The sequence below is a fragment of the Lingula anatina genome, chromosome 4 (genome assembly GCF_051362555.1).
Source record: "Lingula anatina isolate TDL-2025a chromosome 4, LinAna3.0, whole genome shotgun sequence".
NCBI classification, from domain to species: Eukaryota; Metazoa; Brachiopoda; class Lingulata; order Lingulida; family Lingulidae; genus Lingula; species Lingula anatina.
In genome coordinates this window covers 1,319,528-1,335,016 of record NC_141770.1, presented here as the reverse complement: position 1 = coordinate 1,335,016, position 15,489 = coordinate 1,319,528, and the positions used below count along the sequence as shown (strand labels likewise).

At 36.1% G+C, this 15,489-nt stretch overlaps 1 protein-coding gene across 4 annotated transcripts; it reads right to left on the bottom strand.

The window, feature by feature from the left end:
* Nucleotides 1-6,810: 6,810 nt before the first annotated feature.
* Nucleotides 6,811-14,016, bottom strand: LOC106163369 (uncharacterized). Of its 4 annotated transcripts, none has more exons than XR_015333996.1 (3): nucleotides 12,738-14,016; nucleotides 11,796-12,406; nucleotides 6,811-11,626 (listed from the first exon to the last, which is right to left on the bottom strand). XR_015333996.1 is itself a non-coding variant. In XM_087011539.1 (3 exons), exons 1-3 carry the CDS (start codon nucleotides 13,815-13,817, stop codon nucleotides 11,533-11,535), a joined length of 927 nt encoding a protein of 308 aa, XP_086867665.1. In that variant the 5' UTR covers nucleotides 13,818-14,016; the 3' UTR covers nucleotides 6,811-11,532. The 4 variants fall into 4 exon arrangements, 3 of the variants coding, with proteins under 3 accessions (XP_086867665.1, XP_023931705.2, XP_086867664.1); XM_087011539.1 differs by having other exon boundaries at nucleotides 12,341-12,406; nucleotides 13,051-14,016; XM_024075937.2 differs by having other exon boundaries at nucleotides 6,811-12,406.
* Nucleotides 14,017-15,489: the final 1,473 nt, after the last annotated feature.

Below are 15,489 nucleotides of genomic sequence, written 5' to 3'. Positions count from 1 at the left end.
TTAAAAAAGGGGAGAATGCGATTATATATCTAGTAACAGCATAACTCATTCAAACCCCTATGAATTGAATAACATGTATATAAATATATGACATTATGTCTACAATCCTATGATGTACATGTTTGTAAAATCATATTTTATCTGTATACAAAATTGATGTTATGTTGTTTTCGACAGAATTTTGAGAACAAAATGATGTAATCAATGGAGTTATGTTTATATATGATAATATGTAATGGTTAATATAAATGTACCCCTGTTTTACAAAGTACTTTTAGTTTAATATGATGTCGACAAATTTGAATTGATATGGTATGACATATTATATATGTACCTATATTATACAAAATTTAATGAAGCAATCACCATATGTTTGTTGCACATCTTGTCAATTTAACTTCTTTACTACAGATGTATGTTGTTATCTATGGTTTAAAATTCCGATATAAAGAAAATAACGCGCTATTATAAAATTACTCTTTTTCAAACTGAGATTTTATTTATTCACCCGTAATTTTCATCTTCGTAAAATAAAACTTATAACACAGGTAAACAGTCAATGTGGTGTAGTGAAGTCGAATGTTACAATAGATTGAGTAAATTCATGACTAGAATAAATATCATATTTTTTAAGATAATGAATTTTAATAGAAACGGACAGCTATTTGAATTCACACATACGTGAATGTATTGAGCATTTGGGGAAATTATCAGCTAGACACCCCGTAAACCCTATATTGTACTTTCCACACTTTTCCTAGCTTTCTTTCCAAACGCGTTTTAAATAAAACAAACTTTTTATTCCGATTCATTTACTTAGAAGATCAGCTGTCGTAAATGTTTATCTTTAAATGATAATTTCTTTCAAGTCAGATATCCTATTAAAGATGACTATTAAGCATATCATTTGTCAAATTATCGTCTTTAACCTGTCAAGTACAATCATAGCCTTTGTTTCAAATATAATATGTTAAAATGGCTTAGATTGTTCAAAACAGATTTCCACGTGTCTTTTATGTAAAATAGTCATCTAGGCAACCACACCTGGCAACATGGACAGAGATGGAGATGACACATTTCCTCGTGCGCCATCTCCCTCCCGACCAACCTTAATATTCCTGGCGTACCAATACTACACAGAGTGGAGGGGGGGGGGGGGCTGTGATCATCAACAAAGTCAGCTTTGCCAAAAACTATCACCCTGACAGAGAAGGCACAGAGGTGGATGTTGAACGCATGGAAAGTTTATTTCAACAGCTACATTACCTGGTGTTCAAGCATGAAGACATAACTGCTAATTTAATTGTTCACTTACATGTAGTCTGCCGCATATTTTAACCCTCAAAATAGAGTCGGTATAATGCCAGGTTTAAACTATGGGGAGGTACATGTAACATATTAACTCTTTCTGTCATGTAATATACGATAAGGATGAAATCATTTGATTATCTTTTCTTTGATTATGTAAAAAAAAATCGCATATATATATATATATATATATTGCTGTTCAGTTAAAGTTGCCATGTTACGTGTCGTCCAATCTATTAAACTGTCAATATCTAAAAGTGTACCTGTCCAGGCAAGTGTACCGCTAGGTCTGGGAAAGGCTTAAGTGGAATGCCCTTGTAGGAAACCATAAACGCTAGGCAGCATTATACACGACTGTCATTGTCGCCGTAAATTTCAATCCAACTTGCCCATAAAATTGTTAATAACAAAAAATGCCATGTTTTGAAGAAACATTTTGATTTTCAGATGCATATTATCCTTGTTGCTATGTTACCTAATAATTATTTGTCTTCAAGGTCAACAGAAATGTGTCCCAGATGAAAACTCAAGACGGCTGTCGACAGGTTTCAAACATAACAAGGTGCACGCTAACGAAGTGTTATATTGAGTAATAACGACTACAGTCTGGAGCTTTCGAACATTTATTCACCGACTCTTTCTTCATACAACTTCACGAATATATATACTCAATTTCTCTTCACTGATCACGCATTTACTTGTTTTCTTTTCCATTGTCTTCGCGTGATTACAAGGAATTTTCCATTCTCATGTTGTGAGTCACCGTGCAACATTTCCTTATTAGGTAATCCCTAAGATACTTGTTTTCAATTAAAGATATCTAAAATATTATTTGAATTACTCATGCTTGGACCTTATCCAAAACTCAGTTATCATGTGATAAATAGATGATCAAAATTAAAATATGTTATGAAATTAACCAATCAAATTAACTGTTACTGACTTTGACCTTTTCCATCTTTTTCTGACACTAAAAACATGTTCTACACTTGTTGACTATTGATGAGACTTAATTTACACTCAATAGCTCCCTATCCTTTTACTCGTTTGATTCCGTTTTAATTGTTATCTGCAATTAGTGAAAGTGTAAGTAATTTGCTTTACAACGTACACCCCTTTTTCAAAAGAATTCGTCCTGGAATTCTTAAACTTTACAACATACGCTCCTTTTCATTTTTTTAAAGCACAGCAAATAGAAAATCATATAAAATACGTACATTTTCAAAAAGCTTAAATGACAAGGTAACAGTTCTCTCATCAATTCAAATGTTATAACTTAATCAACTCACACATAAAATTAGAAACACAGTCGACATGAAACCTAAAATATAGCTGGAAGGAAAATAAAGTAATAACGTTTTAGGAAAATACAATTATTCGGGGATATATTCCGTAATGTCAGTCACACTATTCAATCTGTGGCACAAGAGTACAGGTACTTTTTTATTTTTCCCTGTGGATATCTTAAACTGTTACTCTCTTATTATGGCTTTGACACATTGTATTATACAGTTTTCTCTTTCTGTTGACATTAAAGACATATTAGGAATGCACTACATGAGACAATAGGGTCGGCCCTCCCCTGTCCAATGAACAGCAATCACTACAACGTTGCGACCAGCACATCGTTCATGATGAAGTACCTGTTCATCTTCATATTTGTCCATACTGTAGCTCTCCTCTGTGATGACTATAAGAGAAACGCTTTGTTCATATCAAATTCAATCCACGAATTCACTAAAATTATACTGATAAATAAGTCCCAAAATTTGAGAATCTTCCTTAATGCATATCATCAGTTTCATGTCTTCGTCATTACAATAAAAATTAAAGGGATAAAAACTCTTCGCATGAGGTCTATATTTCACAATAAAAACATTGTGAATAACTCATAGAAATATAATATATTCTGTTTACGACAAAAACAGCAGTTATAGATATTATTTTTATATCTGAGCTTGTCTTCAGACCACGTGACCTCCATTGATGGCTATACTCTGTTATAACCTCTAAAGAGATTTTAACAAAAAAAAAACAAACTTTTTAGAAAAAAACAGGGACTAACTTTGAATGTAAAAATGGATTCATAAACCATTGGTAAGTATGGGAAAATTGTTGTTTACTCCAGGAAAATTCATTTTTTGGCCAAAACGAAGAGTTATTATCCCTTTAAATACTAAGTGGATAAATATATAACAATAAACATTTGGTTAAATATCTATAACTAATAATAATGATCATGGTTAACACACAATAAAATGTTCATTATTATATATCATAGTGCATAGTGATTTTAAAAAAAACCATAATATTTATCAAAACTTACAAATGTTATGTTAATTCCGTGCATCTCACACACTCTCAATAATAATGATACCTAGATCAGTGTCTGAAATCATTGAAGTAACAATAAGGAAGAATGAATCATAAAGTCATTCAAATGTTGTGATAGTACACACACTTCCTATACCAAAAGTTCGCTTGCAAAGATCAACACATTATGTTAACTATAGACACATATAGAAAGTTGTTTTTCTTGTACTTCTGGTCAGGCTTCTACGGAAAAGATGGAGAAACTAAGAAGTTTCCTGAGTGAATGCAATGGATATGTATACTATCAGACAAGTTACCCTCTTTCGCCAATTTGTCTTTTCATATTAGACCCCGGGGTAAGTCCCCCCCCCTCCTCCATTAAGTCTCTTTAATGAAGTTACTTTAAGATGCTAAATCATTTCATTTGGGCTCACTGCCGACGCTTTCTTAGCACTATTGGATGCGGTCACTTTACAAAATGTGATCAATTATTTTACCCCATAGTTACTTTGTCATAGGGGGCCAACTTAATTACCCCGGGGTCTAACTAGCCCCGGTCTCCCTTACGCCAGACAAATCTAGATGATTAAATGCATGTTCATTTATTTCTACCTATTGTGACAGTATACATGTGAGAATACCATTCATTATATTTGTTTTAGATATGTACCTGTGTACTGTCACTATTTCTCTTTTTATGATAATTCCTTGTCAAGTATATTACATTTATACATGATATTGTATATTTACAATCTATGAAAAACGGCAAATTACTCTATAAACCAACATAGGAAACGCCTTGTCTTTTGATCTGATTATTGATTTTCAATCACCAAAATTTCTAAATCCAAGTTGTCATATCCAGGTAAAGAGACAAATAATGCCATTTTTTACAATATCACTAGTACAAATTACTGAATTATAATATTTGTACAAACTTAGTCTTTATCACAAGTAGACACGATATCTGCATAGCTGATTTTGATTTTCTGTAGCAGTTAAGCTGTATCCTATGATCGCTCCATTCATTAAATAATTAATCAAAATCTTAGCTGTGAACACGTGTTATTTAATATCTCCATCATTACTGTGGTGTTCTAGCAAGTTTTAACTTTAAATTTTAAAGTTTTAAATTAAAATTTGTAATATCATTTGTACATTATGTGTATCACCTAAGTCAACACAATGTCTTGATATTGATGGATCATGTCAACTAAATGAGAAGTCGAATAATCAAAATAAATAAAGTTAACATATCTTTATCACTAAGGGGTCTAAATTCAGTTTTAATGCGAGATGGCCATTGCTATTTGATAATTATTTCTAAAGCTGAATAAATTGCATTTGAAACAGTCCACCAAAGTTAGCCCCGTAGAGCCGATAACACGTAGCTGCAGTGAGATATGTTTCCTTTCTCCTGAAATCACATACTGTGGATAAGTATAAAATAAAAAGGAATCAATAGAATAAAAATCGTCTAAATTAGCTATCCAAATTTTGGTCGTAATTTAAATTAAACAACTACTTTATTGTGTCATTTTCACGTTTTTAATTTTAAACAAATTGATTTGAGTTCAATGTTACCGAAATTGGCATAGTCTTCCTAAATCAAGTTATTCCGTCAGTGAACATGTGAGTATGAAGAGGTATATCACAAAAAGGCATGTTTACCATAAATACACACCTATATCTAAAACGTTCAGGATGAAACCATTCACTATTGTTCATTCTCAGTCTTCTTGCCATTGCTATGAATGGACACAACATGGATTCCGTTTCCTTCCACAGTAGTACACGTGATGGCAGCTATCTTCCCGTCGTCTGCTACTTTGATTTGTGAAAACATATCCGCCAGTTTCAGTCCGCTATCACAGTCCTGAAGTTCTATATCGGGCGTGTGCTGACTGCCTCCTGCAGCTGGCGAGAGCCATTTTCTCAGTTTTGTCGGACCTACAGGTATTATTTGACCGTCTTCTTTAACAGCTTGATGGACAGTCCAGAAGTCTTCGCCAACCCACGCTCCTCCAAGTATAGCCTCTTCCTTCCCATGTTCCAGACACTGGCCATCATGGCCATCCTGTGGGTCAATCAGGATCAAGCAGTGGCGGCGGTCTGCCTCACGAACGGCGCTCACAGCTAACAACTTGGAATCCTTGCTGAACTCCAGCACACAGTGACGGGTAGGGAAGTCGTCTGTTGGCTTTAACGTGCTCGCCCTTGACACGAGGACCCTGTAGTCACAGAGAACGAAACCATCAGCATTCTTTTCGAATGTCAGTAACACGATGCTGGATTTTTGATTCCTTTCCCGCTTTTCTCCTATGACGGCGACGTATTTGTCGTCAGGAGATATCGCCACGGGGAACCTGTCCCCGTCTGGAATGTCCAGGCCTTCAAGGACGTCAAGTGATACTCCTTCTGATTTCTTGATATCCAGCATTGTTTTTCTTTGGTCTGAAAACCCCAGTTTGCCGAATTCCCTGTCTAGAGTTAGGAAAATGCAGGATTGAGACGGGGTTGAGTTGAATGGTAGTCCCTGAACAAGAGACATTTTATCAAAGTAAGTCGGTTTGGACACAGCGAAGGCCACTGATAGCTCCTTGCCACTTTCTTTGCTTTGGATAGTTTGTATAGAAATTGTCCTGACACACCCCTGAGTTGGCCCGTTGTTCTCTGCACTGCCAGCGATAATGACGCTAGATGTCCCCGCGGTGGTGTTACTGATTCCTACAACGCTGCTTCTGCGCGTGACTCCGGTTGCGATAAATGTGACACTGTCCAAACGACAACTCTTCGTGTCATAAACCCCTCCAAAAATCTCTCCGTCATCGGCCGATGAACAATTTCGCCCCTTATCTAGCAAAACAATCACCTTATCGCCTCTACTGGGGATGGGGATTGTGACGGGAGGGTAAAAACACTGACCCTCACTGACCTTCAGATGGTGATCCGTGCTCTCCTGTACAAGCCATCCAACCGGAGATGTCGGGAATGTGACGTCATCAGGGCACTGCGCGGTGGATGTGGTGAAAAGAAGGCCCCGCAGACGTTCCTTGTCCTGTTCCGCCATCTTGAAGTGCGATATTTGAGGCAAGTCGACCCTCTGGAAACTGGGCCCCTTGATGTCTATCTTCTGCACCAGTATCTGAGGCGGCTGCTTGCCGGGAATATATGTTGCCGAGGTTTGAACTCGTCTTTTTTTTTTTTTTTTTTTTTTTTTTTTTTTTTTTTTTTTTTTTTTTTTTTTTTTTTTTTTTTTTTTTTTTTTTTTTTTTTTTTTTTTATTGACATCACAAAACAAAACATACATTTTCACACTAAACACATATTACAACATATATGCAACAGACAAACTAGCATACAGTAGTCTTATTGGACATTAACAGCACAAGGGAGTGACAGAATACGTTGCACAAAATAACAAAAGTAATAGTATACAATACACATAACACAAACTGATTAACATCGTAACATATAAACAAAACAAACCAGATTATTATCATATATGAGTCACACCGGATTCTACATATTACTAACGTACCATTTATACCACAGTCACAATATATATTATTATACCGATTGTCGGGAATAACAGAAAGCATCGCTCCCATGATCATACAGAACAAATAAGCGTACGATAGTCTCCACTTAGCTGTGAACTCAGGTACACATAACAAGTTGCTACACATAACACGAACTGCTTAACATATATGGTAACAAACAAACAAACCAGCTATTATCATATATAAGTCACACCAGATTCTACATATTACTAACGTACCATTTTTACCACAGTCACAACATATGTTATTATGCCGATTGTCGGGAATAACGGAAAGTATCACTCACTTACATGATCATACAGAACAAATAAGCGTACAATAGTCTCCACTCAGCTGTAAACTCAGGTACACATAACAAGTTGCTACACATTACAAACCAACATATAACAAGTATCCATGAACAATCTGATGCAACACAAAAGACTGACAGTACAGACTATCGAGATGTGAACTTAGGTACGCAAAGATATTAGACATGCACAATTGGTTATGACTCCAAACAGTAAGAGATTGTCATACATTTACACTCGACACGTATTGTATCATTCTAAGCAAGTCTAAGTATTAAATTGTGCAAGCAAACGTACATGGCCTTAAGGTGGTCCAAATTCTGTACCGAGTCCAGATATTTTTTAGCAAATTCAACAAAAGAAATAAGTAATAATTGTTTGTTTCTGCACCTAAAGCTGTAGATATAGTATTTGATTAACATATTTAGGACATTATACGAATCTTTATTATTTTCATTTTTGTCAAGAATTCCAAATATAAATGTTTTTTTCTCTAAAGTCATATTCAGCTTGTCTTTGATTACATTTAAAAAGGTTTCAGTTACAGAACAATCCCATAGTACATGAATAATTGTCTCCGTCTCTTTCTCGCACCTTTTACAAAGGGGGGTGTTAACTAAACCAGTTTTTGCAAGATAACTATTTGTCGGTAATATATGTTGATTTATTTTATACTGGAACCATTTAAATTTAGGACTGATAGGAAGGTTGAAAGGCAGTTTATTTATTAGAGACCACTCTTTGTCATTAATATCAAACAATTTATTCCAATTTATTTTGCCCTTTGAAATAGAAGCATTCTTACTAAGTATTTTATAAAAATCTTGGCAGCCCTTCTTACTTTTAAAGAAGATACTTAAATACTCTGGGAGTTTAGGGAGCATTACTTCAGATTCGTTTATATTATGCAATTTCAAGTATCGCTTAATAATGCTTACCACCCCTTGATATTCTAGGAAGTTGGTCTGAATGCCATATCGCTTATTTATTTCTTCTTGTGAAAAAAAGGTAATTGTTTTAGTGTCTTTTATAAAGTCCCTTATTGTAGATATACCTTTATTAAACCAGTGCTTATAGTATATTACCTTACTGTCTACTTTTAGGGCTTCGTTATACCAGACAGGGGTGTCCAAAACGGGCTTGTTTTTCCCCCTTAACTTGTCTTCCTTAACCCTGAGTTCTTTCCATGCAAGTAACACATCCCCCCAGAACCGGTTTCTGCAAACTTTTAGACATTTATTCAAATACTCATTACCACCCACTGACAAAAGTTCAAAATTTAGATATTTAGCTACGATAATTTGCCATTTTTTCCTTTTTGTATAAATACGTCTAATCCATGTTAATTTTAGTGATGATATCAGTGAAGGCAAGTGTGTCATTTTGATACCACCTTCATCGTAATTTTTAATAATTATATCCCGCTTAACTTTATCGATCTTTGAGTTCCACAAAAAGTGGAAGAGGTCACTCTGAAGGTCATTGATAAACCTTTGACTAGGATTCGGTAAGGATATAAACAAGTGATTTAATTGGGAAATTATTAAGGATTTTATAATTATACACTTGCCGATGGGGGTGATCATTCTTCTGTTCCATCCATTAAGAATAGACTTAATTTTTACTAATTTCTTATCGAAATTAAGTTTGGGGATTTGAAATAGATTAACATGAAATTCAATTCCCAAAAGATTAAACTGGTGCTTTCCCCAATCAAGATGCATATGTGGCAAAAATTTTAAATTACTGAACTTCATACGTCCTATCCATACTATTTTTGTTTTATCTTTGTTTATTTTCAACCCTGATATTTTTGAAAATTTCTCTAATTCAATCATAAGTTCGGATAAAGACTTTTCTGAGCCATCAAGCATCACAGTCGTATCGTCTGCGTATTGGGTTAATAAAATGGGGGCGTCATCAATAGTGATACTTTTTATATTTTTGTTATTCTTAAGTATTATTGAGAGTATTTCTGCGCATAAAATAAACAAATAGGGGGCTATTGGGTCTCCCTGCCTGCAACCTCTTTCAATGTAAAAGGACTCTGAGAGATTGCCTCCTTGATTTATTGCTGCTTGTGCACCCTTATTAAAAATATTTATCCATTTAATAATACTTTCACCAAAATTAAAAAAAACTAGTACCCTGTCAATAAATTTCCACGACACAGCGTCAAAGGCCTTTTCGAAATCTAATAGCACTAACATTCCAGGAATATCGTTATCTTCTGTGTATTGCATAATATCGTATACAGTACGGATACTTTCCCCGATGTATCTCCCGGATATGAAACCGCATTGATCGTCTGAAATAAGTTTGCCCAGGTATTTCTTGACTCTGGATGCTATGACTCCGGAGGCTATTTTATAGGTAACGTTTAACAAAGAGATCGGTCTCCAGTTTTTCAAGTATTGCTTGGGCTTTTCACCCTTAGGGAGACACGTAATTACACTTTGTCGCTGTGTAATTGAAAGCTGGCCAGTCGAGTAACCCCAGTTTATGGATCTAACAACAAAATTGCCGAGCTGTGACCAGAATACCTTGAAGAATTCGACAGTGAACCCATCCGAGCCTGGACTCTTATTACTTTTCATTTTTTTCAGAATTTGGGAGGCTTCATTTAGACTAATTATACCCTCTAGTTCACTTGACTCAACATCTGTGAGCCTCAATGGATAATTGTGCGGTAAAATTGTGCTTAAGTCAACATCAATCACTTCATTAGACTCTGCAAATAACTGTTCGTAGTAGCATTTAATTTCTTTTAAAATTAATGTTTGGGTAGTAATTTCTTCTCCGTTATCTTTAACTATCTTGGGTATTATTTTTGAAGTGAAATTTCGGTTTTCTAGGTTTAAAAAATATTCAGTGGGTTTTTCACCCTCTTCCAGCCACTTTGTCCTGGATCTTATCATACTACCCCTCATTTTATTTTCCCTGATGTATTTTAGTTCCTCTTGTAATCTCTCTATATTATTTGCGTTTAGATTGCAATTTCTCTCCAAATTACTTATTTCTGTTATCAATTTTTTTTCTCTGTCATCAACTAGTTTTTTCTTATAAGATGAAACTGAAATGGTTTTGCCCCTGATCTCCATAAGTAGGGTCTCAAGAAAAAGTTGATCATTTACGGTAAACTGTATGTCAGAGTCCGGAATTGAGCTGATATTATTTAGGTTATAGACAGGAAGTGCATACTGGATTTTTATATTATTAATAAGTTGTTTTATATTGTCTATATATTCTAAATCATCAAGCAGAGAATTATTGAATTTCCATAACCCTTTACCTTTCCTAAATGGGTTAAATTCAATATTAATCCCCACAATGGAGTGGTCGGATCTATAACTCGATTCGATATATGAATTTTTAATACTTCTTACAAGGTTTTCTGTCACAAGGAAAAAATCTAGTCTCGCTTGTTTAATGGGATTTTTTCTCCTCCAAGTATATCTCTTATAATATTCATGTTGTTCTCTATACACATCAACTAAATCGTAAATTTCAATAAGTTCTAATACTTTTTTCCTTGCTTTTGGGTTGTTTATTTGTCGATATGTCTGATCATAATCTATTTCTGGATTTAAAACCAAGTTGAAATCACCGCAGATAATAGAGTACTCATTATCGGTATCCTGTAGCGCCAATTCTATCTGTTTATAGAAGTCGGGAGAATCAAGATTTGGACCATATATATTGATCAATGTCACTTTTCTATCTTCTAATAAACAATTTAGTAATAGAAAGTTACCCGCATCGTCTTTTTTTTCACTGATTACTTTAACATCGGCAGTGTTATTTAAAAGTATAGCGACGCCCCTCGAGTTCGACCTGTACGAGCTAAAATAGGCCTTATATCCCCACTCAGACCCAACCCTTGATTCTACTTCTGACGTAAAATGTGTGTCTTGTAGGCATAGGATATCATATTTCTGTTGTCTTAAATAAGAAAATATGTCTTTCCTTTTTTGTCTATCCCCAAGGCCCTGGCAGTTAACGGAAACAATCTTAATACAATTTGTCATTTGAAAATACGGCTCTAATAAATGTCGAGGTTAGCTTTTTCCCTTATTTTGTTTTTCATCGCTCTTACCTCGAAACAACTTTTTACCACCACCAGATTGGCACCGTTCTTCCAAATAGCTCCACCTATCATCAACATACAAATATAATGCAATAAGTACACATTAATTATACTAGTGGACAAGTATAAGAGAAAAATTAAAATTAACATAATTTGTCATTGTAGGCTATCTTATACTGTAGTACAACAGCTTATTCGAGGTAAGGGCGTACCCTTAGAAACTCTCGCACTTACACTTGCTAGGTACTCCCTTTCACTTACACAGAAAAACATGAGCTGTAAACTGTCCATTTTGACATACACACTAACACATACATTCACACACACACATATCCACAATACACGAGTCATCACTACAAAATACCTAGGACGTATCACAAGTCCTAGAAAAGACAAGGCAGCGGTAACACTCACGACGCTTGCATACATCAACTAGCCATCGGTCACGTGCACAGACACGGTGATTGTATTGTTGTTACAAACTGTAAAATATCGGTATGTTCTATTTTACACATGTCGGCTGGGACACCTAGGGGCCCTTTTTGTGTTTGTGACATGAGCGAATAATAATAGGAGTTTAGTTCCCCGTCACTGCCTATTAAGCAATATATATTGAGCAATGTGCACATAATCGTAGCCAAATACTCCCAATAGCTACGATGTCCCCTTGTATTCGCAGCGTACCACCGACATTGAAAAATGAGCATTGTTGAATACATCTTATATTTGCTTGTATTGTCAATAGCTTAGCTAGTAGTACCACATGTATAACAGCATACCGTATCTCGAGAAACGAGTGTGTGTGGTCATCCGGTGCCCACATCAGCAAGACGCCTCGTGAATACCTGTATTATAAAAATATATGATCAATAACTCAAAACTATATATATAATTATTACTATCAAGTACACTACCGAGACACAGATAATCTGTACATCTGTACACCCACACAGGCATTTGACTATATATATATATATATATATGTTTACATCTTATCAAACAAACTAACCTAGCCCACACGATCTAATCTAGTTGGAGAGCGTCAATTGCGGACTCTTGGTAATAACTGAATCTCTCTGAATTTAAGTGCTGTCCAACCACCCTTGACACTACAATCAATCTATTTTCTACCCTCTTGGCTTCTAGGAGGTTGGCCAGTGTTTTGGCTACACTTACATCGTTATTGTCATTGTAATATACTGTCCAGGCACCGCCACTTTTTATTCTGTAGGCGTAAACAAGCAAGGCTCCGCTTACTTGGCCGCCTGCTATAATGGAGGCAAGCGCAGATTGTGCGTCTTCGACTGAATTCACTCTTGTAGAGATTCCCGTAAAGGAGTTACCCTTTGCTTTAGTTTTCTTTTCAGAGAACTTTATTTCATGTCGATGGTTTTTCCTATGTGTTGGTAGGTTTTTTAGAGAGTTATCGGGCCTGCGATCATCTGGGGTATATAAGGAGTTATTTACATAGAGTTTTTCGCCCACTAACCTGTGTTTGATATTTTTTGCCCTTAACTCTTTCATGACGGGATAAAGCGTTCTTCTTCTTTCTTCCACCTCCTTGGGATACTGGTCAGTTATCCTTATGTAGGTCCCCTTTAGATTTTTGGTATATTTCATAACAGTTCTTTTGTCATGGAATGTCGTACATTTTGCTATTATTGTCCGCGGTTTGGGTCCGTTAGTTACCGATCCAATGCGATGAACCCTATCAAAAGACACGTTTTCTTCCGCGGGGATCTTCATCTGTTGAATCAGCACCTGCCTCAGTGTATTCTCCACGTTTTCCTGCGGTCCAGTCTCGGGAATGTTATGAAATAGTAGGTTATCTCTCATGGATCTCGTTTGTAGATTTATTATTATCTGGTGATCCGTATCGACTTGTCTTTGTAGGCTTTGTACTCTCTGCTCGCTAACATTGAGTTGTTCTCTTAGCACATTGTTCTCAGTTTCAAGAGCACTTACTTTCTCGTCCAGTTGGGTCATATTTTCATCGAGACTTTTAACCGAAATCTCAACTTGTTTGAGAGAATCTTTAAAGGTTTTTGTAATGGCGTCCAATTTATCTTCGAATTTTGCCAAACAATCACTGATAATGTCCCTGATTTCGGTATTGTCTGTAATGAGATATTTGTCGCCCTCTTTTTTCCTTGAGCTTTTATCCATATTGCTCTCTTTGATGTGGAGTTTGGCCAACGGTGTGTTTTCTGTACTGGATGATGAACTATGGGAAGTCCTTTGTCTTCCCCTTTTCATTGTTTCATTGGCGCGATTTTTAAACGCACGAAAAAATCACTTTTATCGTCACAGTACCGGGAATCCAGCCCTTTTCCGCTGTCATTTCACTTTATATTCATCCTCACACAGTCAGCCACAGTCCAACTACAACCGATCATATATAATTTAAGAATTTTGTCACCGTGGCCCCAGCTTGAGTGCTATACCGTCGCCATCTTGAATTCGCCAGGAACAGACAGGGCATTGTATAACATCAACAACCATAGAAGACATAATAATCTTGGAAAGAGAGCCACGAGATCTACACCGGAAAGTTCTTGAAGCAATTAACATCCGCTTACATGGGGCCAAGTTGAATCGGAATGATGGGACTGAGCTACCCAACCTCTACCTACCACTCCTAAGGGAGGGGCAGGCAAGGGGGGGGGATCTGACCAAATAGCACACCAGAGGGGGTAACAGGTTGTCATACCTGTCACAACCTCATTCCCTGATGAAATCTGACTGCAAGCAGATGAAATATTGGATGGTAAGATCAAACTAATATAAATAGCTATAGACAAAAGAATCTTCACAAGTCTACCGTACTAGGATTAAGAATATGTACATTTACCCCGGGGACCATTTGAAGATTACACTGCGATTAATGCGGTGGAAAATACAATAGAGAGAGTGTATAATAATAGGGTCGCTAAACGATTGTTGACGGCATAAAGTAACTAGCCTAATCCCCTGGTCGCCTGGGTAGCCACGCCCCCTTAGAGTACTTAAGTAAACAAACGGTCTCCCGTAGCGAACTATCCTTTTGTTCAACAGCTTCGCGCGTGCAGCTGATTATGTATGTAGTGACACTATAGCTAACTGCATATAAATTTGTGCTAGCTGTTATTTGATTCATTCTGCTGTGTCGGTTCGTTGACTTATGTTTTTCTGAAGATTGGTGGTGCAGATTTTGAGTGCTTAATTATTTACCCTCCTTCTAACAAGAGAAAGGGGAAGGGAGATAAAAAGAGAGAGTGTCAAATGAAACGGGTAATGAGTAATACATTACATTAAATAAAGGGAGTCGCGGTGGAAGAAACGATAGACTGTTTTGCATCAAGGTATGCCATTATAATCCGACATGGCCCATAACATGATCCATAACATGACTCATTGTTGTATACCTTATATTTGTGCCGACTTATATTTTACTCTCGTTCATTTCGTGAAACTATTTCCTTGAATAAAGTTTTGCCTGTATAAATTAATTTTGTGACATGAAGTAATTAATAAAACGCGCCTGTTGAAAAGGGGTGTTTTCGTAACTAATAAAGGTTCACTATTCAGAAAAAGATCGTCGCCGTTCGTCGCCGCTACCTTTAGGAAAGCGTACCCTCCGCGTGGATCACCGGCATTTTTGATTATCTGACAAATTAGGGCAATTTACGTTTTAGCTAATAATTCTGAATTTACTAATATTTTGGACTAAATTCGATGTCAGATTCATAGCAATGACTGAGAGCCGCCAGAGTAACTGTTTAATTTTCTAAACCAATCAAACTAGAACGCGTGGCGATAAAATGTGTCGCTAGATCTTGTAAACACTCAGCGAAATGCACCTAGTGACTATGTTCAATGTGCCGCCACTTAATTGCTTTCTCGATTTCATTAATTGACGATAGTAATTGCAGATAACAAGGAAGAAGAA

Bases quoted from the DNA above. Each gene is read 5' to 3' on its own strand.
- LOC106163369 (XM_024075937.2), bottom strand. From the start codon at position 13,817: ATGAAAAGGGGAAGACAAAGGACTTCCCATAGTTCATCATCCAGTACA. The intron at 12,407-12,737 runs GTAAGTGTAGCC...TTTATAATACAG, and splicing joins ATTACAATGACAATAACGAT to GTATTCACGAGGCGTCTTGC.